The sequence below is a fragment of the Rattus norvegicus genome, chromosome 9, assembly GCF_021556685.1.
Source record: "Rattus norvegicus strain SHRSP/BbbUtx chromosome 9, alternate assembly SHRSP_T2T, whole genome shotgun sequence".
Lineage (NCBI taxonomy): Eukaryota > Metazoa > Chordata > Mammalia > Rodentia > Muridae > Rattus > Rattus norvegicus.
In genome coordinates this window covers 89,111,474-89,138,878 of record NC_141542.1, presented here as the reverse complement: position 1 = coordinate 89,138,878, position 27,405 = coordinate 89,111,474, and the positions used below count along the sequence as shown (strand labels likewise).

General features: G+C 43.7%; 1 protein-coding gene across 2 annotated transcripts in view; it reads right to left on the bottom strand.

Annotated features, from left to right (window-relative positions):
• Positions 1-26,510, bottom strand: part of Xrcc5 (X-ray repair cross complementing 5) — an 88,691-nt gene extending 62,181 nt beyond the window's left edge. Inside the window, 9 exon segments of one of the 2 annotated variants that reach the window (NM_177419.3) lie at positions 4,124-4,236; positions 7,903-8,041; positions 9,079-9,193; positions 15,020-15,211; positions 18,508-18,630; positions 19,797-19,845; positions 21,437-21,620; positions 23,492-23,605; positions 26,350-26,510. In NM_177419.3, coding sequence (NP_803154.2) covers positions 4,124-4,236; positions 7,903-8,041; positions 9,079-9,193; positions 15,020-15,211; positions 18,508-18,630; positions 19,797-19,845; positions 21,437-21,620; positions 23,492-23,605; positions 26,350-26,370 — 1,050 coding nt within the window. In that variant the 5' untranslated portion in view covers positions 26,371-26,510. 2 annotated transcript variants of the gene reach the window in all.
• Between the last annotated feature and the right edge of the window lie 895 nt (positions 26,511-27,405).

Genomic DNA, 27,405 nt, shown 5'->3' with positions numbered 1-27,405 from the left:
TGTCTGTGGAGCTGCAGACTGGGGCTTGCTTAGAAGGACGTGCCATGTGTGGTACTGGGCACTGTTTCTCACCTGCTTTTTCCTGTACTCTTTCCTCTGAAGCTGAGAAACCAGGAGCACGTCATAGGAACTGCAGCTCAAGCACACCAAGCTTCAAAGACGTGAGGTCCACATAATAAAGATACCCCTCATTTCCACTTCTACATCCCAGTTGAAAACCACTATGCTAAGACATACAAGAATAACCCTACACGTCCAGTACAGCATACTCAAGAGTCCTCCCTACCATGTGAGAATTATAATAGTGCTTGATTTATTCAAAAAACAGCTAATGAGGGAGCTGGAGAGATGGCTCAGCAGTTAGGTGCACATACAGCTCTTGCAAAGTCCCAGAGTTTGGTTCCCAGCACTCATGTCAGGTGACTTACACCCATTGTAACTCCAGCTCCAGGGGAATCCAACACCTCTGGGTTCCACAAGCCCCTGCATTCACGTGTACATAGCTACACAGAGGCACACACACATACATGCATAAGTAAAAGTAAAAACAAATCTTTAAGAAATAGCTAATGAGGGGTTGGGGATTTAGCTCAGTGGTACAGTGCTTGCCTAGCAAGTGCAAGGCCCTGGGTTCAGTCCCCAGCTCCGAAAAAAAAAAAAAAAAAGAAAAGAAGAAAAAAAAAAGAAAGAAAGAAATATCTAATGATATCTTTATCTAGTATACCTAAATGACTTTTTAAAAGAACAGCCAGGAATCTGGAGGGAAGCTAATTGCCACGGTCTTTCCTGTCTCACAATTATCTACCCAGAACACTTGACAAGTTAGCAAGAGAACTGAAAAACTGCCTGGTATTTTAAGTAAACAGTACACACACAGAGATACACACGCACACGCACACACATACACACACAGAAGTGGTAGTGTGCTTTGCTAGCAAACAGTCACCATTTGTACACAAAAACAGTTCCCACCAATTTATTCCAAAATTGGTGTTCTGTCAGCATTCCAGCTGAAGATGGCGTGGAGGAGCGTATGATTTCTTTAAAGACAACTGACACCACTAGTCTGCTAAAAGGTGCGCATCTGTATTTTGTCGTATTCTATATGGAAAAGAAACCATGCAACACCTCGTGTCCTTTGGGAAAAATCATACAAGAAAGCAGGTATTACAGTGGACTATTCCAAACTGTGCTAGTTCACATGGTACGAGTAGCGCTGGACGATGACACAGTCTCTGGAGTCAAGGAGACCTGGCTCAAAATCCATGTCTACTCTCGTTTCACCATAAGGTCTTGGGCTAGCTACATAAGGAGGCTAATCCTCAATTCCCTAGTCTAAAAAATGCCTCAACAGTATGTGCCTGGAAGGGTAATAATAACTGAGAATTTGAATCAAATGTTTACCTTGGTTGGAACACGGTAATTATTCATTGAATGGTAGTTGTGATTATAATATTTTCATGATACTTGTCTGAGACAGAACTTTACAACAAAGTTGATTGGGGCCCTGCCTGGCTGCTGCTCAGAGATGACCTGTGCAAAATACCCTTCCTTCACACCGGGGAATACTCCTCTTCTCCTTTAGATGGACAGTCTTTACCCATTTTCTTAAGCCCAGACTTGAATAAAGTATTTTCCTCCTTCAAAAGCAAAATCGATAAAATGAAATTGATTTAGAAGTTAAAAAAAGTAGAAAGATGTTAGAAAGAACATCATGACTTTAAAAGTAAAAATTTGAAATTAATAAATGTCTTTCTTAGATAGGTATTTCTTTTTGGTTATATTCACCCTGTTTTGCTTTGTTATTTAGCTAAAATAGGCCCCCACTTCCTGCCTGACAAAGGTAATTTCAGTATTAGCAATTCCGAATTATACTAAAGGTGTTTGGGATAGGGCTTATCTGTCTATCTAGACATAGGCAGAAAGCACAGTTTCCTCAGATGTAGTAACCCACATCTTTAATCCCAACAATTAGGATGCAGAGGCAGACAGATCTCTGTGAATTAAAGGCCAGACAGCATACAGAGTGAAATCTCTCTCACAAAAGGAAAAGAAGGGCTGGAGAGATGGCTCAGTGGTTAAGGGCATTGGCTGCTCTTCCGGAGGAGCCAGGTTCAAATCCAGCAACCACATGGTGGCTCACTGCCTTTAACTCCAGTTCCAGTGACCCAGCACCCTCTTCCAACCTCTGCAGACACTGCATGCACATGGTACACAGATAAGCATGCAGGCAAACACCCATGCACATTAAACTAAAAGATACAGATGTATCTTTTTTTAAAAGGGGAAACAGTTTCTACAAATTGGTCTAAATAAGGTTAGTCTCACTCAAGGTTAATATATATTAACTTACAAATGTTGCAATGCAGTTAGTTTTCCTTTAAAGAAATTTTAAGGGCTCTAAACTTCCAAAAGTAGTTATGCTCTCTAGGCACATCCCATTCCAGTACACTCTTAGAGCGCTTAGGTAAGTCTGCCCACTGTTTGGCTTAAAGAAGTTTTGTTTATTTGTTTAAAAAAAAGTGTGTGTGTGTGTGTGTGTGTGTGTGTGTGTGTGTGTGTGTGTGTGTGTGTGTGTGTAAATGCATGCCATATATATACAGGTGCTCCTAGAGACTGGAAGAAGGCAACTGTGAGCCATTGGACCTGGTGCCTGGAGCCGAGTCTGGTCCTCTGGCACAGTGGTTCATGTTCCTAACCACTGAGCTGTCTCTCCAGGCCTTGGCCTGTGAGTTCTGAAGACACTGACGACAGTGTGGATAATCATGAGAGCAATTCTACAGCTCATTGAATTAACCCAACACTAAAACCACATAAAGCTTGTGTGCCAGGGCACACAGATCCACACTACTGGATGGTATTTACTTTCATTCCCCAGACTTATCTAATAAAAATCTCTTCATCCCTATGAATTTAGGGAAAAATTCACATATAAAAATACTTGCCGGGATTGGGGATTTAGCTAAGTGGTAGAGCGCTTGCCTAGCAAGTGCAAGGCCCTGGGTTCGGTCCACAGCTCCAGAAAAAAAAAAAAAAGAAAGAAAGAAAGGAAAAAAAAAAAAATACCTGCCAGAGTGGCAGAGCAAGCTTCTAATCCCAGCACCTGTGAGGCAGAGGCAGGAGGATCTCTGAGTTCAAGGCCAGCATGGCCTACAGAGTGCACTAAAGGACAGTCAAGGCTACTAGAGAAACCCCATCTCAAAACAAAACAAAACAAAACAAAATAATAACAATAACAATAATACTATTGGTATTTATTAACTCTGATTCATTCAGGAACAGTGAACCTAAGATCTCTGGGAATTGTTGAACCGTGCTTCCTAGGACCATATATGGGATCCCACAGTAAGCAGCTCCATGTCCCCTTTTGTCTACTTAATGTATCTGCACTTTGGTGCCTACAAATCATGTGTCTTATGAATAAAGTTCACATCCTAGAACCCCACACCAGAAATTGAGGGAAAAGGTGACCAACCATAAGTCACTGGCACTCTGGAGTGTAGAAATGGTGCAGTGGCAAAGCACAGATCCCTCTCTTCCAGAGGACCTGAGTTCGAGTCCCAGCATCTATGTCAAGTGGCTCACAACTGCTGTAACTCCAGCTCTAGGGGACCTGACCCCTGTCCTTCCTCCAGCACCTGTACTCACACACACACCCACACATAGCCACATGGATAGACACATAATAAAAAATAATTTTTAAAAGATATTAAAAATAAATAAATGATATTCTGAGATTTAGTTGACATTCAAAATCCAGCTAGACAACATATATATACATGTTTATGCATATATGTGTACAAATGTATATGTGTGTGTGTGCCTCCATATACATGTGGACACACTCATGCCTATGTGTGCATGCACATACATACATACATGCATACATACATACATACATACACATATGCACACACATGCACACACAAGGAAATTAATACTTTTTTATATTTGGTTGTGAGCCTAGCCTTTAACGGCTGAGCCATCTCTCCAGCCCTTAATACTTTTTAAATTAAAAAAAAAAAAAAAGGGCAGCACTCATCCCCAAACTACATTTTAGAGGACTGAATGAGAAATAAGTATGAATTGGAAATAAAAGCTCAAGGCACGTACTCTGCCATACCTGAGAAGATTTACAGAACCCCAGAACAGAGAAGCACTTCCCCTCCGATTTATATTTCATTTGTTCCTCATCCACTTTAGAAAAAGGAATGATGTCGCTTCCATAGCGGAACCCTGGAAAATGAGAGCAGAGCATGTGTTAGCCATGTGTACATACATCAATACATGTGTAAGCACATCAACACACGTGTACATACATCAATACATGTGTATCACAGAGTCAGTCTCTTCTGCTCCCTGGAACCAAATTACTGGCCCCTGTGGCCAACGGGAGGGGGTGGGGGATGGGGAGGAGCAGAGGCAGAAACCAACCACATCTGCCACTTACAGATGATTAAGGACTAATTACATTTTTAAGGTAGCATCCTCTGCAGTCTAGGTACCTTAATGATCACCCAGCAGAGGAGAGGACGGTTCAAACACAGCACATTAGTCATCCTCCAAAGACAACCGTGTTGACTACAGAACGAGAGTGAGTTGTAAACATAATCAAAAGCACATTTATTCAGAAACCCAGAGGTCCTCAGAGAAAACAGCCTGCCAGAAATCTTCAAAACAAAATGTCCAAAAGCACGTGCCAGAAATAGACAAACCTGCAACCACCTAACAGAAGAAGCCCAAACTCTATTTTTAAAGCATTCAACTGACAAGCCCTATACTTTCCTGGATTTGAATTTATTATATTACTGGAATTTGGTTATATTTGTTTTCAGTGTCTTAGGTTGAATGAATATGGGCTCATATGCTCCCATTACAAGTGAAAAAAATAAAGAAAAAAGCGAAGCCCCAACCCTGTTCTCCAGCATCTGCTCTCCTGAGTGCAGAGCTTCTCTCCAGGGTCAATGCAGGAAGGGTCAGCAAAACCCAAGAAACAGTGCGAGTCCTGAGGCAGACCTTGTAATCCAATGTCTGCTCGTTCCTGTTAGGCTGCTGGGGTCATGGAGTTAATAAAACAAGAAAGCAATTTCTAGCCTCATGCATGGCTTTTTGAAAAAGAAGACAACAAATTCAAAAATTCCAATACGAAACTCAACAGGGAAACACGAGACATGATTAAGCGTGCATCTAAACCGAATGCTTTTCCTTTCATTTCCCAGTCACTTGTGTGCAGGTGGGGGAAAGGGTACAAACATGTGCATGCATACATACGGGTGTACTCACATGGGAGTGTGTGTACAGGTCAGAGGTCAACTTCGCCTCTTTTCTTTCTCTTCTGTTCCCCACCTTACTCTTTGAGACAGGGCTCTCCAGTCCAGCACAGCTGACTGGCTAGCTAGCCCTGGGGTTCACCTGTCTCCACCCCTCCAGCACTGGGGTGGCAAGAGTGCACTCCCACGCCTGGCTTTATTTCATTTTTACTTACTTGTTTATTTGTTTGGTTTGGTTGGTTGTGTTTTTTGAGACAGGGTTTCTCTGTGTAGCCTTGGCTGTCCTGAAACTCACTGCAGACCAGGCTGGCCTCAAACTCAGAGATCTGCCAGTCTCTGCCTCTGAGTGCTGGGGTTAAAGACATGTGCCACCAAGCCCAGTCCGTGCCTGGCTTTTCTGTGGGTGCTGTAGATCCAGACCCAAGTCCTCATCTTGCCACAGCAGCTCTTTGCTCGCCAGCTATCTCCCAGACCCTAAACCAAGTGTTTTTCTAACTTCTTACCATCAGTCATGTTCTTATTTAAATTAGCTATATCAGAGTGCTCATGAAAACTGCCTGTGCTTTCTGGTTTTTCTACTTCAAGTGCAAATAACGTTCCTCCAAACCCAGGAGTACAGAAGAGACTCTAACATATCACCATACTCTGGCCTCATACTCGTGTCTACTAGATGCTCTGGGTAAGAAAGAGAACAACCCAGACATTAGTGAGTAGACATGGAGGACAGGCAAAGGGAAGTGGTCAGTAACTGAGAGGGTAAAGGAGAACTGAGGAACCTCCACACACTGTGACCCAGACAGTGACTAACACTTCCCCTTCAACTGCCTGCCCTGAGAATCTGACTGTCCCAGATAACAGAGTTCTCTTGTAACGACATAAAGAACTGGTCCCCTCTCCTCCAGTCCCTCCTCTTTCTAATCCAGTTGTCACATTTATCTCCCCATGGAACACTCCTAAACACCGTAGACATATGTGAATCCCCTAAACCATCAGTGGCTCCATGTGCTTTTTTTTTTTTTTTTTTTTTTTGGTTCTTTTTTTCGGAGCTGGGGACCGAACCCAGGGCCTTGCACTTCCTAGGCAAGCGCTCTACCACTGAGCTAAATCCCCAGCCCCCCATGTGCTTTTAAAATCAGGCATACACTCTGAGTCTATCACCAAAACCCTTTATTGGCCCTAGTTCTGAACAGAACGGAGGAACACAGCTCTCTATGGAGTTCTGTGCCTGTGTGCAGCTAGCTGTGTGACTTTATGTTAATGAGCGTCTTTCAGCTCTGGTCCTTCTGGTGGCCAAGCTTGATCATCTACTTGACGGGGATAATAACTTTGGAATCACCGTGGAAACACTCCTCCGGATGTACCTGTGATGAAGTTCCTACTCTGGGTTAATTGAAGGGGGAAAACCCACCCTCATGTGGATGGCACCATCTCATGGGCTGGGGTCCAGAGCTTAACAAAAGGGAGAACATGAACTGAGAGCAGCTTGCTGACCGCAGCTGTAGCCAGCCTCACATCTCTGCCACCTTCCCTTCCCTGCCTAGCAGACTGTGTCCTCAAACTGTGGGCCAAAATGAACCTGTCCTGCCTTCAGTTGCTTTTGTCATAGCAGTAAGAAAAGAATCTACTACAGTCCTTCTGTGGAAAGCAGAAATAGCAACAGTGTCTGTGCTTCATTAGGTGTGACAATTAAGAGAAAATACAGGCTGCTACTGAAGATACCCCACAGGCCTGTGAGCCTGGCCTGCACCTCATGCTCCTCTGCCCGCTGCAAGCCAGTCCTTCCACCAGAATGCAATGATCCACTGATGACAGGGTCGTGATTCCAGCTCAACCACAATTCCAAAAGTCATGCTCTACACTATGCTACTGAACTCAACCAAACAAGTAATAGCTATTGTAAAGTGTTAATTATATTCTGTACATAACTGTATATACTACCAGCTTCAAACCATCCCATTCCCTCACACACTTAAATGCATGCAGTAAGATCTAACACCATACATGATTTTTTTTTCCCCAGAACTGGAACTTAAAACTACACTAAGCGGCACACAACCTGATAATAAGTTGATCTAAGTGCCCCGGCTGCCATCTTAAGCATCATTTGGCATCCGAGGATTTGAGCTCTTGAATATTCAGATATTCTCAGCTAGTTTCCGAGTCCTCTGGATAAAGATATCGCCTAAGCATACTCTTTAAGCCAAATGGGTTGGGTATATTTAGCCCAGCTTTAAAGAGCCTAGTGTGTATAAGCCACAACAATAATCACAAATAATATTTTCCCTAAGTGAGCATACCCAGTAGGATATAAGACCTGAAATTGGCACTTGAAGAATAAAGGCAAAAGCTGCTTCTGTCGCTTTATAAGCGCCCTCCTAGCTAGTGAATCTGCACATCGGAATGAAGTCAAGTACAAGTCCCGTCACTTGACACATTTAAATTTGGAAGGATCAAATACACAGGTCCTTCCTAAAAGCCATCTCGCTGGAGTCCCCACTGACCTAGAGGACCCAGTGTTTCTGCTGCACCTCTGCATCGCAAAAAAAGCATCTCTAGGTGAACAATCTATGGTGCCTCCCATCGCCTTGAAGAAAATCTCTCTTAGATGAAAGTGCAGACACTTGTGTCATACCTTGAATAGTGTCCTCTTTGGAAACTTCAGTTTCATCATCGTCATTTAGGCAATAAACAGTCTCTTTTTGTATATCTTCCTTCTTTAGAGTTCTTGCGTCCACAACTACCCAACTCTTTTTAAATTTCTCCTGTACAATCTATGATCAAAAGTCAGATAGAAAATGAGGAGAGACAAGGTAGTGGCCAACAGAAAATGAAAGGCTGACAGACTCTGAACAATTATCCCAGCTATCTTTATCCTCTTCTTCCCTTTTATTAACTTCCATTTCTTTCAAATGGGAATATCTTATAACTGTCTCTACATCCCCCTTTTCTCCTTTGGTAAGCTACAGGCACAAGCTGATTTCTGAAGACACATACACTTTCTATAGAAAACCCTCAAACTGACTAAGAAAGAAGGAGCACATATATTCCCATAGTCAAAGGGAGAGAGAAACCAACAAAGGAAACTGAGAGGGTTTATTTTCATCCCTAGGCTCGCTCTTTTAGTCTTGAAAGAAACCAAAATAACCTCTGTGGTTCTCATCATGTATTTGGGAATTAAGTTCTTAAACATACAAAAATATGTCTGTATATTTATTTCTCAGACTTAATTATATTTTTAGTATATATTTAGGGTGGGGAACAAGGAAGCCCATGTTGAAGTTTAGATCAGATTCCCACTCGGACTGGAATTTAAATAACCACAGAAAGCAAGTGACTTTTGAAAGTGAACTCTGATGTGCAAACAGAGTCCCAACACACAACCTGACACTAAAAGACAACACTTTTGACATCCTGTGGATGCTATTACTATTGAAACACTAATGACTGGATTACGTATGACCATATCTCCACAGTTCTACACATGACTCTGGTGTGTTACTGACATCTCCACTATGACATACAACGACAAGTTAATCCCCCATGCTTCTTTCCCCTAAAAGGAAAGGACGCAAAGGCCTAAATTCCTGAGGAAGAGGGAATCAAGCCATATTATAAACGATTTTTAACGGCTCTGCTCGCATGCCTTTAAGATGAAAAGCTATACACAAAGATTAAATCAAAAGGGAGAGCAGTAAAAAGAGGCAGTAATTATACTCTGAATAACTCACACATGAATTGTCAGCTTCTTACATAAGCATATTTATCTGCCTGCCAACACTGCTTTAAAAGAATGCATTTTACTACCTACCGATTTATAGGCTACGATCCTTATAGACAAGTTGGGGCCGATGGTCAGTTGGCAGGGCCAGGGCAAGGACCGCCTCTCAATCTTCTTAAAGACGCACAGTTGCTGAAGACTCTCGCTTAATAACGGAAAACACATATTGAAAGAATTTTCTAACATTAGTTTAGACAAGATGGTTTACTTGGTTTACTAGAATGAGACTTAAGTTGTTGTTGATTATAAGGAGAGAAAAAGCAGCAGGCAGTAGGAAAATGGCAGCACGGCTGGGAAGGAGACAGACACAGGAGAGTGGGCTTGGGAGGAACTCCAGTCACTGTCCTGACGGGGAAAGGAACTACAGATCCTATTACAGATCATTTCTTTTCAATGCACCAATGATTCTTAACATTTGTGCTGGACCAAGAACACCATGATAATATGTTAATGATATTAACACATTGGAGAATGATAATAAACATTCTCCAATGAGTTGGCACACACATGGAAGGTTCTCGGCCACTCCCAGAAAACAACAGGAGGAGCCAGCCACTGCTCTGGGGTATCAAAGGCAAGGTACCAGTCTACAGCCGCTCTGCTCACAATTCATTAGTGAATTCCAACTCCCCTAAATAAAAGACAGGACGGTTTTTATATGCACACAACAGAGAGAGGTACATAAATACTACCTAGGGAATAAAGGAATCAGTAGCCTGTTTGGTCTTTACCTAAAGTAGATAGCTCTATAGGTTTTTAATGCAGAGACGGGCAGGAAGAAGATAAATTAACATAGAGTATGCTTCAATTAAACAAGGGTCAAATTCAGCCAGGTATGGTGGAACACCTTTAATCTCAGCACTTGGGAGGCAGAGGCAGGCAGATCTCTGAGTTTAAGGCCAGTCTGGTCTACAAAGTGAGTTCCACGACAGCCAGGGCTACACAGTGAAACCCTGTCTTGGTGTGTTAGAGGGGTAAGGGGGGGTAAAATTCAAGTCTGATTTTCTGCCCCTAATCAAACAGAACAGAAGACTACAGGACAGGTAGAATGTGGTATTCCATAAGAAAAAGAGCAAAAACATGATGGTCTAATATACACAAAGTGTATAATCCGAACCTTATGACTAATGTCCTTGGTGTAGACAAAAGAGTCTACGAAGTGGTGGGGAGCTACCTGGCATTACTAAGCTAGAGTGAGAGAGGCCACAACAGACTCCAGTGCTCAGAACCATGGTAGCCATGGTAACAAGCAGCTGTTCTGCCTAAGCCCCCACCCCCCAAGTCCATGGTACCTAGGCTTCTGGTTTGTGAAAAATGACTATGTCTGCACCAGATCTAATCTGTCTCATGAGACATTACTAGTCCATCCATGACAACCATGAGGTATGGAGTCTGTAAAAGGATATCTTAAAAATGTTTTTATATAATTTCTCATAGTCAACGCTGTCCTTTTTCCTCAAGCCTCTTTTCCTTCCAATTAAATTTTTTGCCTTAATGTTCAGTCTTTAGTCTCTTTTCATTTCTATGATCACCAGGCCAAAGATCATACATGTGAGTTTCAGAGAAACTGAATTTAAAAATCCAGTTGTTTACAATTGACTTAAGTAAGAACGGTCACTGTGTTTGAATGACAAAGTTCTGACCTACATGGTTTAAACCAAAGCAGCTTAAAGGACCAAGACACACAAACATAGTCAATAATTTATCTGCTTGCTGGGGGAAATGGGAAGATGCTTTGAAAATAGTAAATTTATACTAGCTCATAACACATTAACTTAAGGCATGCATTCTCAAAACAGAGAAACAGCTTAAGAATGCACATCTGGGGGGTTGGGGATTTAGCTCAGTGGTAGAGTGCTTGCCTAGAAAGCTCAAGGCTCTGGGTTCGGTCCTCAGCTCCAGAAAAAAAAAAAAAAAAAAAAAGAATGCACATCCGCACACAGTGTGGCAAGAGTCAAGATGTTTCACTGTGTGGGATTTCTCACTAATTCCTTTGATGATCCCTTGGAAAATTACAATTCTGTTCCAAGTTACCAATAATTTCAGGGGTTTCTGTATTTACAAAATTGTGGTGTATTTCTTGTCAATCACAGATCTTCAGAAATACTTAAAAACTGTAGCTGAGGAAAAAGAGGTTGACTGTTGCTACTCATAAAAAGGCCAGCTGCTGACCTGCTCACACTGAGACCCGTGACCTGGCCCTGAACCCCGTGTAGCACCTGACCAATGAGATTAACTCCTAAACAAAGGCAGCATATCCCGAGACTCTGAATCCACACAAGCCACTACTTGGCCAACTTTGTTCAGCCACCTTTGCCAAGTATCACTCCTCAGAAACATGGCGGTAGATCCAATGTAACTTCCCGGATTCTTTGCCAAGAGTAAGTGTATCCAACTCTAACAGAAAACAAGAATAGAGGTGGAATACGGACTGATGGAAAAACAGTTTCTTTCAGTGTTACGTGTGCCTCAGGAGTTTCATCCCTTGGGTTATTGTTCCAGTCAGGATTTCAGCATGCAGTCTTAGCTGTCCTGGAACTTGCTCTGTAGAGCAGAACGGACGCCCCTGCCTCTGTGGGAGGGCCCCAGCCAGGGCCTTCGTTTCCCTTCCAACACCAAGGTGGACATATTCCCTCCATAACATCAACACTGACACTGGTTGCGAATTCTTTACATTCTGAGCTTGCACTTTACGTGTCTGAACCATCTACACTCATGTGAGAGGGCTTTGGTCTCCTTATTTGTTGTAATAGGACTTGGTCAAACTGTTTAATGATCTAAAGTAAGAAAAAAAAAAAAAAGAGAAGCCCCAAATCAAAACCACAATATTCCTCCCATGATGCTCTCTAAAACATGCATCAAAAAGTAAAGGAACACTGACAGTCTCAGACATGACACCATTTTGCATAATTAAAAGTGGTTCTTGCTGGTACGGCCACTATGGAAGTTACTGTGCAGTCAGGCACTACGCAGCTACATGACTTTGGGCATCTGTACCGTAGCACAGAGATACCTGCAGATCATGTTTACTGCTGTTCTGGTCACACAGTCAGGGAAGGCACCAGCCCAGACAGCCACCAGCTTATGCGTGGATAATGCAAATGGAGCACACATGCATAATAGACTTGCATTCGGCTTTAAAGAACAGGGAAATTATAGATCTGCAAGAAAGTGGATAGAATCGAAAAATATATTAGGTGAGATAAGCCAGGCTCTGAAAGATAAATAATACATATTCTCATGTATGTATGAGGTAGAGCCTGGCTTCTGATTTCTATATATGTGGACTGTGTGGGAGATGAGTTTACAGAGGCTGGGAAACCAGAAAGGGCCTATACGAGGGGACAAAAGAAGCCTGAACTCTGTGTGTGGTGGGGGGGGGGGGGTTTGGTGTGGTGTGTGTGTGTGTGTGTATGTGTGTGTGTGTCTGTGTATGTGTATGTGTGTGTGGTATGGTGTGGTGTGTGTGTATGTGTGTGTGTATATGTGTATATGTGTGTGTGTGTAGGTGTGTGTATATGTGTGTGGTATGGTGTGGTATGTGTGTGGGTGTGTGTGTGTGTGTGTGTATGTGTGTGTGTATGTCCATATGTGTATGTGGCATGGTATGTGTGTGTGTATGTATGTGTGTGTGTGTATGTATATGTGGTGTGTGTGTGTGTCTGTGGGTGTGTGGGTGTATATGTGTGTGTATGTATATGTGTGTGTGGTGTGTGGGTGTATGTGTGTGTGTGTGTGTGTGTGTGTGTGTGGTGTGTGGGTGTATGTGTGTGTGTGTGTGTGTGTGTGGTGTGTGGGTGTATGTGTGTGTGTGTGTATGTGTGCACGTGTACATGGGTGTATGGGTGTGTGTGTATGTATGTGTATATGTGTGTGTGGTGTGGTGTGTGTGTGTGTGTGTGTGTGTGTGTGTGTGTGTGTGTGTGTGTGTAGAACAGAACACGTAGTATGAAGGTAGAAAGAGGATTATAGAGGTGGAAACCTTAAGTACAGATGACTGGTAAGGAGATAGAGAGTCAACCCAAACTAAGTCTCTATGAAAAAGCTGTGAGGAGGCTGGAGAGACGGCTCAGGAATTCAGAGCACCGACAGCTCTTGCAGCACCCACATGATGGCCCTCAGCCATTTGTAACTCCAGTTCCAGGGATCCAATACTTTCTTCTGACTTCTGGGCAATGGACACACATGTGGACACACACATACATGCAAATAATGTAAAAAAAAAAAACTTTCTAAGTCTTTCTAAGCCATAATGAAACCCTCCCCTCTGTAAGCTGATCAGAAGACGAGTAGAAAGGGCCAGGTTCCCCGTGTGAGGAACCACAAGCCCAGAAGCCACACGTTACTGAGTGAAACCACAGGGGCAGGTTTCTACTAGGAAGGGAGTTTACTGGTAAGGGAGATTCCTGCAGTCCCTAAAACCACAGGACTATGTAATAAGACCCTACTGCAGAAGGTACCACAGGCTTTGGTTGCTGGGCACAGAGAAAGCCAGCAGTGCTGAGTGAGAAGCTTGTTCTCTGCTGCGTAGCTTTCCCAACACTGGAGGATGCTCTGCAGACTGCTGGAAGAACTGTGGTCAAAGGTCTCAGCCCTCTGCGTGGGTGCTGTGTACTGAAACCAACCAATAGGCCCACAGGTGTAACAGGAGCACATCTGTTAAGGCAACTGACTCCCCCGCCCCCCATGCTTGAATTTAAGGTCCACAGCCCAGAAAAAAGGCCGCAGTTAGTATATTGTAAACCTAATCCCAAAGCCCATAGCTACCAAGGTCCCAGGCCCTAGTGAAGAAGCTACTGTTGTTCTGCTAAATGGACATGATGTCCCCCTCAGATTGTGTGTCTGTGACTGTGTCTGTTTGGGCGTGTGCACTTGAGGACACACTCATGACCTCTGGAAGAGCAGGAAGCACCCTTAACCACTGAGCTATCCTTCCAGGCCCTTCACATCATCTCCTTAACATTTATGTTCATGTGCATAGATTAGTGGTGCTACATCAGGTTTGGTCAGAGTATCTTCTTTTTGTAATAGATGGCAATTATTACAGGTAGGACTGTAGGTGGACAATGTGCTAAGAGTGTGTGCCTATTGAACGTTTGGCCCTAAATGAGACATGTATAGTATCCCCTACCAGGCTCAGGGAACACTGTAGAAGATGGGTCAAAAAAATGTAAAAACCAGAGGAGGTGGTGGCGTGTTGTAGAGCGTCGTGCTACAATCACACAAGACTGGGCCTTTCCACACTCCATCTCGGTGTGGAGGAGCTCACAGGTTCTACCCTCAAGATCTATAGGCAGCTAACAGTTTATAAGAAAGGAGGAGAGATTTTCTTTTTTCTTTTTTTGGTGGGATCAGAGAGACATGTTCTTCAGTAGCATAACTACAGGTGAGCCAGTCGTTGTCTGTAAGTAATCCCTCACCCATGCTCCACTAAGCAGCCCTCACTGGGTCAACCCATCAGGCCACCAAAAACAAAAACAGAAATGGAAGTAGAAAGGAAGGAGACAAGGAGGGGTCAGCAGGAATGGGGGGAAAGAGCAGGAGTGTGATCAGAAGACGAAATTCATGTGAATGAAAAGATACAATAAAAACAATTACCTACAACCAATATACACTAATAAAAGAACCTTTACAAGTTTTAAATGGGTTTAGTAAATGTATAAACGTAAGTCTGGTCCAAGACACGTGCCCGGAGCTTGGAATAAAGATGAAGTCTATCACTCTGCCTCTAAGGCCTCTATCTACTCCCAAACTTCAGTCACACCCCTGGAAATATGAGAACCCTGTGCAAATCATACAAACTAATAAAAAGAGATTAGGGGTGAGCTCGAGACTTCTTTAATAAAAGTCGGAACACTTATTAAAGAATGACTGCAAAGTCAAGAACAGCTCAGAGAAAGACAGTGTTAAGGAGACGTCTGACGAGGGAGATCCATGTGGGAAGACCGAGAGTCACATCTTCACCTCCTACCTGAAGGAATAAATTTCATCCAGACCATCTTTGCCTTCTAAAGACAGCATCACCCTCGTCACCATGTGGATGCCTTCCTTTTGCTGCTCAGTAAGTCCTTTTTGAGGGAAGGAGGGTGCACAGTGGTCGAAGCTGGAGTCGTGGTCTTCTGTCTCCCCAGGCTCACCATTCTTGTCGATTGGAAAAGGCAGACTATCGGGAAAGATTGCCGGGAAAGAAGATGAGCTCTGGTTCTAAATCTGGCCCAACCCTGTGAGTGTTACTACCAATGGGGGAGATGCCTGCCTATCAGTCAACCTTACTCAGCTCCATAATTTCATCTGCCAAATGTCGTGTATCTACCTAAGTATTACTTCAGCTTTAAATAACTAACATTCCTTTGATTTGATAAAAAGGGTAAACTGCCTGACAGCAACCAAATAACTAAAAGGCTCTCTGTGAGGCAAACAAACTCTTTCAGCCAGGTCCTGGAGCTTTTGGGAGGCAGACATCAAATACAAAATTTGCATTGGCACTGTAAGCTCAGATTTCCCTAGCCCCAGACCTGTGAGGGGAAACTGTCTGCTTATAAGTCACCTGGCCTGTATTGTCACAGCAACGGGAATCGTCTGACACAAGCTCATGTTGCCCAACTCTACTAGCTAAGGAGGACTCTGGGTGTTTGCTTTGTTTTGTCTTTCTGTTGACTCTTTGTGAGTTTCACATCATCCACCACATTCCCACTCATCTCCTAGGCCCTCATATCTGTCCTCCACCTTTGTAAATCCCCTCACCAACAAAATAAAAACCACACAAACAAACAAAACCAAGCACAGAAAACATCTCGTCATGGACACTGTAGTGTGTCACAGTGTGTCCTGTGGTATACCTCTGAAGGACTCGACTGTTACACCCTCTGACTTCAAACTTATAAAAATATCAGGAATCAACAGTCTGAGGGAGAGACCTAGAAGAGCTCACTGACGGTCACTAATGCCAGAGGTTAAAGTTCAGGAAGAAATGCATCCTAGAGCAAGTCCAGGCAATACACTAAGCACACCAGAGTGCTGGGGAAGCCACCTCTGATCCCTCATGGAGTCAAGGATGAAGCTGAGAGTGTAGCTCAGTGACAGCGACTGACTGCCTAGCATGCATGAGGCCCTGACTCTAACCCCTAACACTTCAAGTGATGGCATAATGAGTAAGAGGTTGTGAAACATAAAATACTTAAAATTCAAATGCTATTGTAAACATTAAAATCTTACCCAGAAATCAGAATATTCCCAGACATAAATAAAAGCCAATTCTGTTCTGTTTCTCTCTGGTTATTTGTTTGAAATGAGGCTAAATCTAGGTTGCAATTATGAACCACAAAACGTATTAGATAATCAGAGGTGGGGAGCTGGCTCTGCAATCAGGAGAACTTGTGAATCTTGCAGAGGACCAAGGTTTGGCTCCCAGCACCCATATGGCAGCTCACAACCACATGTAACTCTAGGTCCAGGGGATCCAATACCCTTTTCTGGTCTCCATAGGCAGCGGGCACACATGTGGTACACAGAAATACATGCGATTTAAAAACATATTAATCAATCCATATGCAGACTGAAAACAGTGCTATAATATGGTACTGCAGCAATGTTTTCACCTAAGCAATAGCATGGGTTCCCATATACTAAGTAGGTGGAGATTTCTGCTTCCGTTTTCTGAAAAGGAACTGAAGCAACTGAGCTGAAATAACTGAACCAGAGCCATTCGGTCACCTGACCAACAGGTCTTGTGCTCTGGCAAACCTGACCTCACTTCATTCTTCCAAACACAGACGGCTGAATCAGGTGATCCTTCCCCTGAAACTGTAGGTCACCACCCTTTCCCCCAACACTCTGTAGGTCACCACCCTTTCCCCCGACACTCTGTAGGTCAACCCACCCCTGTGTGGGAGATGCTGTACAGGCCAGCAATAATTCTGCCTGCTATACTTAAAATAAGGCTTCCCATGTAAACCTCTTCTGTTTACTTAGCGTGACAGATCCGCATGGCCTGCATGACACGTCAAGCTAAGGCGCTTCCCGTGTGTATGGCACAGAGGATGGTTTACAATAGGTAGTAACTGTCACGGTAGCATCACCAGGAAGGGAAAGATACCATGAGGAAGCTTGTCCTGGAAAAAGTTACAGTAACAGCTCTTCCTCTGCTGGATCTGACCAGAGGAGAGGAAGCTAAAGGAACAAGTACGTTTTAAGGGGATCTAAGGCAAGTGGCAGTACATGGAATGGCATCTTGTCGGACAGGAAGAAGCATATGCCAGAGAGCAAAGGTAACCGGTGCGGCACAAGCAAGTGGAAGAAAGCCGACCTTCCTCCCGAGTACGCTACTGTAGACTCGCATAGAAAGATAAAGAGACTAAAAGCTCTTCCAACGACGTCAGCAGAAAGTGCAGTACGATATGTTTCAACAGGAGGCAGCCTGAGACCATGGGCAGGAGACTGAGCTGAGCTGGCCTTCAAAGAACTGAGAAACCCCAGCTCGGTGACAAGCGTCACTTAAACAGCACTTAATTTCTCTGAAGTACCATCTTAACAAGTAACGATGTGGTGGGCTCTTCAGAAGTCTTCTCTACAGTCCCACAGGAAGATGTCCCTTGGCAGTCTTAAGGGGGACATGCATGCATGCTAGAGGGGTTCATAATTCCCCATGGCAGGCAGTCTAGGAGGCCACGGGCTTATCACTCTGAACTGAAGGCTTCTTAGTGCAGTTCTCAATTTGAAAAGTGAATGTCCCTGATCAGATTAATAATTCAACATCCTGTATCATCACTCTGCTTCGGCCAAAAATAGGATGAGAAGAAATGGGTTTTAAATGCAGCAGGAAGGATTAGTGTGACAGAAACTTTTCAATGGGGATGTAAGGCACAGAAAGTAAATGCTAGAGGGAAAGTTCAAGTTACCATGAGAGGAGGGACTCTCTTTTAAACTATAAAATTCACATTTTCTCCCCAAATTTTATAATACACATAACAAATTACATGTTATGATGCGTCTGCATCCTGAGAAAGGGTTAAACATACACATTGTATGTTTGATACATTGATAAATTGATTCCTAACATAACAGTTCTGCCCACTCTCAATTTACTACGGTTCATAGACATCACTCTGAGCCACGCAAGAAAGGAGCTCTCCGGACACTGGTGTCATCTATGCAGACAGGAGAGAAACCGGATAGCCTCAAAAGACAGAGTCTGTCTGTCTGTTTTTCAAATTCTTTGATTCTTTGGTTCTAAAGGCAGTGACTTGCTATTGAGTTCATTATCTCTGTACCACTATACTCTTTCTCTTTCTCTTTCTCCCCACAGCTCAGAAGAGCTCCATGCACACAGGGATGGCCAATGCACACAGCAAATCCCCCTGCTCGGCAGAAACAGAAGCCTCCTTGGAGCCATCTACCCAGGGCCCTGCTCACTGAATGAGGGATGCCAAGATTGCCTATGCATTATTCTCCAGATCTTACAAGAACTGCAGGGAGATGCCGGACTTCTTCAGGTTACAAATTATAATGTCCAGTTGGTCTTGGCTGAATGGGCTGCTGAGGTCAGTGAACACTTCAATATGCTTCTTCCCAAACTTCTTTCCTCTAAAAGACAGAACGGTCACATTAAGAAGTCGTTCTCTGAGCCCTAGGGGTATGGCTCACCACTGCCGTGCAAGACTGTGGCCTGCGTTCAATCACCAAGACTCACCCAGGGCACACAAAGAAAACTGATTCAACGAAGTTGTCCTCTGGCCTCCAACATATGCTGTAGCTTGTACACACAAGTCAGCGCACATGCGCATGTGTGCACACACAGACACAAAATACAAAAAAGAAAAAAAAAAAGGCGGGGGCAATTTTAAAGAAAGTAGTCTCCTAAATTTTTTTCTAAGAATTGAAATACACTTGGTCACTGATTAGAGTGGTGAAGGAGTGAATCTAGGTATAATTGATTAAGTGTGATTACAGTCTCAAAGCTCAGCTGAGTTCCTATTAAAATACATACTCAGCTACATACAGTTCACACTTGGCTCAACATCCCTAGCCCTGGTTCCTAGCAGTGTGACGTAAAACAATGCCTTGCCACCTGCACAGCTTCAGACCGTAAGCAGGGACTCTCGGATGTAAGAAGATGTCAGTCTGACAGCTTCACTTCCCAAATGTCTCGCTGGGGAACTACACCTGGCATTAGCAGCAGGATTTTGCAAAAGATACTGACTGGGAAACAGGAATACAGATTCAGGCCCAGGATGCTATCACAAAATGTCTTCTCTAATAATGCAACCCTATGGGTTCAAGGGCACACACTTTCAAGACACAGTAATTGAACAAATGATGGATTAGGAAGTTGACAGAGTTCCTGTGTACAGCACAACAACTACATATGGGTTGGACCACTTAGTACTTTTTAAAGATTTGGCATAACTAGTTTAAACCAAAAAAGAAAACCCAAGTATGCCAAATACTTATTTTGCCCAGAGAAACTCCCACCAAAGGTAGTCCTGTGTTTTAAACTTTCAAAACCTAGACAGGTGCTGCCAGGCTAACGTGCTACCTGATTAACAACAAGCCACAAGGGTTGGGGATTTGGCTCAGTGGTAGAGCGCTTGCCTAGCAAGCGCAAGGCCCTGGGTTCGGTCCCCAGCTCCGAAAAAAAAGAAAAGAAAAGAAAAAACAACAACAACAACAACAACAAGCCACACATCCTCGGACACGTCGACCCACGTCTCTCACAGAAATCCCACCTCTGTCTTCAGATGAGAACTCACATGGTTTCACGCTGAATCAAATCCATGCACACAATCAGGGCGTCCAGGACTCGGCCAGTTAAGGGTTGAAAGAAAGCCAGCACTCCCTCCATCCCGTGAACATCCCAGTTTCTCCCAGCAAAGCCCGCACTACTGACAACCGCAGTCCTTGGATGACTGAAAGGGCTTGCCCCATGTCCCCCTCTTCAGAAGCACTAATTCATAAGTGCTTCCTGTCAACGTACACATCCAGACAAATAGTGTGGGGGAAAAACAAGAGATTCAACACATATTCACTTAACAAAAACCCTAAGAGGTCATTTAACTGTTCCTGGAACCCAGATTCGGTCATCTTAAATACAAAGCAAGCCAGAATGTATCATTTGTAAGTCACACCAAATACGGCAGTGCCTCCTAGTGGTCAAGAGTGGTACTAGTAATTGTTTTGAAAAATACAAAAAAATACACTCTTAAGATTAGAGCCCTAGTCTCTGCATGTGTGAGCACACGTGCAGTGAGAAAGAGTTTAATTTTCACGGCTAATCTCAATTATGAACTTGACACACCTGGGAGGCTGAACCTCAACTCAAGACTTGCCTCCATTAGGTTGGCCTATTGGTGTGTCTGTGGGGTGTTTTAATTCCTAAGTGATGTAGGAGAGCCCAGACCACTGTAGGTGGTGCCATCTCTAGGCAGGCAGGCTGGGCTGTTTGAGAAAGATAGCTGAACATGAGCCGGGGAGAAAGCCAGTAAGCAGTGTCCCTCCGTTTGTTTGTGCTTCAGGCTCCTGCTTAAGCTCTTGCATTGGCTTCCTTCCATAAGGCAGCTACCATAAACCTCCTGGATTTGATTATGGTCAGAATCTTATCACACCAACAGGGAATCAAACTAGAGCAGGCCTCTGTGCAAGACATGAGAAAAAATCTCAGCTTCAATAACAACTTATTTTTAGCATAAAAACATCCTCCATCCAGAACAGTGGAGATAGTTAGCACTGTAGTCTTCTGAATAGTTTGGATGAAAATGGCCCCGGAGGCTCATAAGGAGTGGCACTATTTGAAAGGATTAGGTATGGCCATATTGGAGTAGCTGTGACCTTGTTGGAGGAAGTGTGGCACTGGGGTGGGTCTCTCTCTCTCTCTCTCTCTCTCTCTCTCTCTCTCTCTCTCCCCCTCCCCTGCCTGTGGATTGAGATATAGAACTGTCAGCTACTCTCCAGCACTGTGTCTGCACACTGCCATGCTTCCTGCCCTGACAATGGACTGAACCTCTGAACTGTAAGCCAGCCCCAATTAAATGTTGTCCTTTATAAGAGTTGCCTTGGTCATGGTGTCTCTTCACAGCGATAGAATCCTAGCTAAGACAGCCTCCAGACAGTGCAAACCCATTCCCTAGACAATATATGCTTATAGAGTCCCTGGGATTTTCCCCCTTCCTGCACTTTCCAACTGCTCAATATCACAGAAAGGGAAAGGGCAAGACACTAGAAGCCCTGGAGCTGGGTATTAATTGATTAACTCCATATTAATTACACACCTCTTTCCTCAGAGGAAAACATGTCCAGATATTCACATCTGGGACTTGGGGAGAGCCTCACCAAACTGGATTATGATTCTCCAGATAAAGGAAAATTTCTTGTCTTTTTGGCATAAAAAGGATACAGTCGGCTTGTTGAGAACTTGGTTGGATTTTGTTTCCGATGTCTTCCAGCAAATCAAAATCTGGTAGCATCAGGTGCCTGTGCACTGTGATGTTCTGATACTGGTCCTTGCCAGCAAGGGCGTTATCAGTGCTCTCTGTACCATAGAGGACTAAGGCGATCTCATCCTTGCTCTCCGAAAACACCTAGGAAGGAATATCCGAAGGCTGAAGACTCTTGGAACAGCCTAGCAGGGAAGGCTCCCTGGCCTTCAGGGAGCAGGAAGACTGACTGTACCTGCTTAAGCAGGTGCCCAGGGCCATCGGAGAGTAAACAAATGGGAGTTAGGCTCTAAGCAGACGTTTTCTAGTTTTTAAATTTTATTTCATTACTATAAAGAGATGGGTGTTTTGCCTGTGTGTATGTCTGCTCATGTTTGTGCCTGGTGCCCCAAGGGTATGGATCCCCAGGAACTAGAGAGAGATGCAGATGGTTGTGAGCCACCATTGGGTGCTGGGAATCCACCCGGTCCTCTGCAAGGGCCACCAGTGCTCTTAACCTCTGAGCCAGCTCTCCAGCACATAGGCAGATTTCTCGGGTCTTTTCATCTCGGCACAGTAAGCGTGCATGGTTCAGTCTCTTTCTGCTCCTGACTGAGTTGTGACTGGCAGTTCTCAGTTCCCACCTCCTTCACTTCCACAGAATGTTGGGCTCTAACCTGGACCATGAACTAAAATAAACCCTTTCTCCTCTAAGTTATTTTTCACTAGGTTTTTGTGTTTCGTTTTTTTCTTTATAGCAGAAACAGAAATTATAAGCCAGGGCAGCTGTTTTTGAAGTAAGGGTCTTTTCCTGTAGCCCAAGTTGGCTTAAAACTTGCTGTGCAGCCCTTGCTGCCCTCAAATGCCCCAGCCTTCTGAGGGCTGAGGTTACAGATATATATTGCCATGCCCAGTTTACAGAACTACTTTATGCCGGAAAGCAGCTCTGACTCATGGGGAAGATTATGTTTCTCACTTTGCACACAGGGCCTGGTGGCTAACACTGTCAACCTGACAAGATCTAGAATCTGAGAAACAACTCTCTGGGCACGCCTGTGAGCGATTACGTGGATTAGATTAGCCTGTGGGGAATCAGCTAGATTAACTGAGGTGGGAAGACCCACCCTAATTGTGAGTGTCTCTCTATCCCTTGCTGGAGTCCCAGGCTGGATAACAAGGAGACAGCGGCTGACCACTAACCTTCACCTCCTGCTTCCTAACTGCAGATGCACTGTGACCAGGCTGCCTCAAGCTCCTATAGCCAGGCCTTCCCTGACATGGCAGACTGGACCCTGGAACTGTGAACCAAAATAAAACCCTTGTACATTTAAGCTGTTTTGTCAAGTATTTTTGTTGCAGCAACAAGTAACTACTCAAAAGGGGGTTGGGAAAGAGCCTTAGCCACTCCATCAAACCCATCAGACATGAACGATGACTTCTTTTCTTGCTTTCTTTTTTTTTCTTTCTTTCTTTTTTTTTTTTTTTCTTTCCTTGTTTTTTTGACACAGGGTTTTCTCTGTATAGTTCTAGCTGTCCCGGAACTTGCTCTGTAGACCAGGCTGGTTTGAACTCAGAGATACACTTGACTCTGCCTCCCAAGTGCTGGGATCAAAGGCCTGCACCACTGCTGCCCAACTATGACCTTTTTAGAAAGACATTAAAAGACATTAATATTTGTAATGCAGTGAAAGAAAATAACTGGACAAGGCACAAACAAATTGAAGGGGTTAGTAAATGACAGGTAAAACACAGATTCAGATGCAAGTCATCTGGCCCTAGAGACTTTTATTAAACATTTTATATTGCCTTTCCTTTCTGCTAACAACTGTTGTATCTAGAGAAGGGGTTGGATCAAGAAAAGCAAAGACTATCAGGTTTTAAGGGTAAGCAGGCTTGAGTACATGTAAGAAAACCTCCCAAGATTCTGAAAACACACAGGCTGGAAAGACAGAGGAGGCTGGTGTCTGATGTTAGGAGCTGAAGGCAATGAGTGTTCAAAACGTGGGTTACAAGCTTAAGGTTAATCTGAAACTCACCTGTCGTTGGACAAACATAGTCATCACTTTCTTGGCCTGTTCAAGTGGGGATTCTTCACCAGGAAAGGAGTTACCCATGGCAACCCCCACATCCATACACAGCACAACAGCTGCCTAGAAACAAAGGCCCAAAAAGTACACAAGGAAAAAGAAGCCATTAGCAGAGTTTGTGAAATGGGTCCCAGTCCTGCTATGTACAGGGAGAGAACATGTGCATACATGTGTAAGACATGCCAAGAACATGTAAGGTTCCACTCTGGAGAGCCTGTGAATGGCTCTAACGTTTCCTGAAAGCCACGTAGATGGAGGCACCAAATCATGTGACTGACAAAGTTGCAGGCATAAGCAATGGCACCAGGTCATTAAAGAGCAATCATACATTGGGGACTCTGTGTTTCTTTTCCTATCGCTGTGATAAAATACCCTGACGAAGGTAACTTAGGAGATAAAGCCTTTACTTAAGCTTTTAGCTCCTACTTCTAGCTTATAGCTCATCATAATGAGGGAGCCATAACAAGGTATCAGGCGCTTAAGACAGCTGGTTCTGCCACATCCAGTCACAGCTGGTCAGGCCACATCCAGAGCACAAAGAATGCACACACGCCAGTGTTCAGCTTGCCTTTCCCACTTTATAAAATCCTGAGTCCTTTGACGAGGGAACAGTGGTACCCATAGTTGAGATGGGTCCTTGCACATCCAGTACCATAATCAAGACAATCCCTCACCCAGGCAGGCCCAAAGGCCTATCTCGCCCCATGATTCTACGGTTTGTCACCTTGATGATTAATACTATTACAGGGACTAAGAAAATAAAACAAATCAGATACAAAACGAGACACATGTAAAGCTCTATGAGTTTTACACACAAAATTTAATTAAATAAAAACTGCAAAAGACCTGAGCTCATAACTTCAAAGTAAACTATAGATTGAGTTAACAAGTTGACCCAGCTTCACCATTCTATCCTCATGAACACTTTAGGTTGTTAAAACACTATACTGTATTCAAGAAAGAAAGTGAAGGGTCTTTTGTGGGGGGTGGGGGACAACAAAACCCTAGATTAGCAATCCAGAGACCTGTCCCATCTCTCTAATTAGCTATGACCCCTTGGCATTGTCCTTATCCTCTCTGTTAATTCAGTCAGGCAGTAAGTTGTCGGGCCTGATGAGGCCTAAGGCTGCTTGCAGAATTAACAGTCCTGATCCTACCCAGTCCTGATCCTACCTGTCTCATCTGTGCTCGGTGCCGACCAGACAGAAAGTGAGCAGTTCTGGACTGAGAGTGACAAGGACTGAGAAGTGACCGCTAAGACAGTGATCATCTGACTCTAGAGGTGTTTGGAAAACCTGCATGAGCTCCTGTAGTAGGAGATGATTCCCAAATTTGACTTTTCTGCAACACTCAAAGGAAATACTATTTCCCCTTAGTTCATAAAGAATGGAACCACGTGATACTCTGATATTAACAGGTTTCAGAAGCAATGACAACTTATTTGGGGACAAACAGTAAAAAGCTTCAGAGTACCTTTGAGAGGAATTCAATTTACATCCCACAGTGAGTCCTTCAGCGTAAAAGTCTTTTTACTTTTCTTTTCTTTTCTTTTTTAAAATGTAGGAATCACAAAATATGCTGGCTGTGTTCCTCTAACATATGGCCACAAATCTACTTTTAAAGTAGCAAACATGAAAGGACTGGAAGTCTTGTGTCGAGAATTAAGAGATTCAAGAGAAAGACATCAAAGAGTTTGACAGTATGAAGATTCTGGTCTGGAAGAATGGTTTATGATAATTTAAAGTCTTTGTCTGGAAGTAGGTAGAAAAGCAGGGAAGACAAACAGGGAGGGAACTGCAACTCTTCATTACTACACTGAAACCATACGGCCTGCTAGGATTTTCTCTCAAGTACATCTGCCACAATAAGTCCTTCATGGAGCTACAAAGTTTTCAGCAATTGAAAGCAGAGAAACAAAGGAAGTGAACAACATCATTATGAGTTCATAATTTAATTAAAATTCCCCAAATGGGGGTGGAAGAAAACAGAAACCCGTTACTGAACTCCTATCCTGTTTGTATAAACAAATAGGTGAGTCCGTGAATTCGGTGAATGAATGGATCCTTGAAGCTGCATCTCTCTCTAGTGACCAAAAACAACCTCTTTAAAGTTCACTATAATTTCCATTATTAATCTAAGAAGCCATGGGTCATAGATTCTTAGCAGTAGAGCACTTTTGTTTTGTTTTTTCTTTCAGGGCTCTGAAAATGGCTTGGATTCCCGTTCGTATTTTACCACCCATGGAAAGGGTGACCAGGTTCTAATCATTTCAGTTCTTCATGCCTCGGTGCTCCTACTTACGAGCTCAGGACAAGGATGTTCATCTCACGGTTTGGTGTGAAGATTTAAATTAAATGGGAATAAAAGGCTTTGTTGTGCCTCACACAGTCAGCTTTCAATAAATTCGAGATTTTTAATTATTATGAAGGTAATGATATGGCACTTTACATCCTGAGTTATTTCATTCACAGAATCTCACAGAATCCCTCTCTGAAGTTTTAAAAGCCTGTCATGTAGGGGACGATCCTCGCTAACTTAGATTTTTAGAACCCAGGTTCAGAAGCAATAAAGGATGCCTGTGTTAGCAAGTGGAGTGGATAGAAAACTGAGGCAGCCAGGGAGGAAGGGAAGATTACTGTAGCGTAAAGGTGCACGAGACTCAAAAGCAGAACTCCGAACCCCAAGCCTTTCGCTTTGGGCATTCATCCTTCAGTGCTGACTCAGCTGCGATTCCCACAGCTCCTGCTACGGAACCACCCTCTGCAGATCCCCGGCTTAGGAAAGGCAAAAGACCCTGCTTTCAATACCTTATTACCGGACCACGCCATGTTGCTGGTCCTCAGGTGGTTTGGTTACTTTTTCCGGGCGGAAACCTAGAGTGTCGCAACTCTGTTCCGGGTAATCCACAGACCAAGAGGTCCCGCTCTGCGTGCTAGGCGGAGAAGTCCTGCTCCTGGGCTGTGAGCATGCGCAGAATTCTCTCCCTGCCTCCCTAGTTAAGGTTTTGTTCTCTGAGGCTGCTAAAAACCGCCCGTACTGGACTGGAGAAATAAATGGCTCAGCTGTTTAAGGCATTTGTCATCAAGCCTGACGACCCAAGTCATACCCCAGACACCCATATGGTGGGAAAAAGAACCAACTACACAAGTTGCCCTCTGACCTCCCACACGACACAAAAAGCAAATAAATTTAAAATAAATAAATAAATGTAATAGTAAAAGTAAATAAGGGGTTGAAGGAAAAGGGTCACAGGTTAGGAATGTGTACTGTTTTTGCAAGGGTGAGTATTTCAAAGCCCAGCTCCCACATCAGGCAACTCAAAATTCCAGTCTGTGGGATCTGACGCCCTCTTCTGGCCTAAACTCAAATGCACATACCCACATACAGCCGCATGCATGCACAATTTTTAAAAATAAAAATGGAAAAATAATTGCTATTACTGAACTGAAAATAATCCCTCCTGCTAGCAATTTGTATTGGCACTCTGGAGTTAAATGAATCCACGAAGTCACTTAACTCCTCTAAAGGCCTTCTAAAGGCATGATACTAAAGAAAAACCACGGACACGAAGACCTTAGGATCAACGTCCAAAGAAAAGAGTGAGAATTCTCGGAATTAAAAGGAAAAGTGGGGAGCTGGAGAGATGGCTCAGCGGTTAAGAACACCAACTGCGCTCCCAGAGGTCCTGAGTTCAATTCCCAGCAACCACATGTTGGCTCACAACCATCTGTAATGGGATTCGATGCCCTCTTTTGGTGTGTCTGAAGACAGCTACAGTGTACTCACATACATAAAATAAATAGATAAGGGGTTGGGGATTTAGCTCAGTGGTAGAGCGCTTGCCTAGGAAGCTCAAGGCCCTC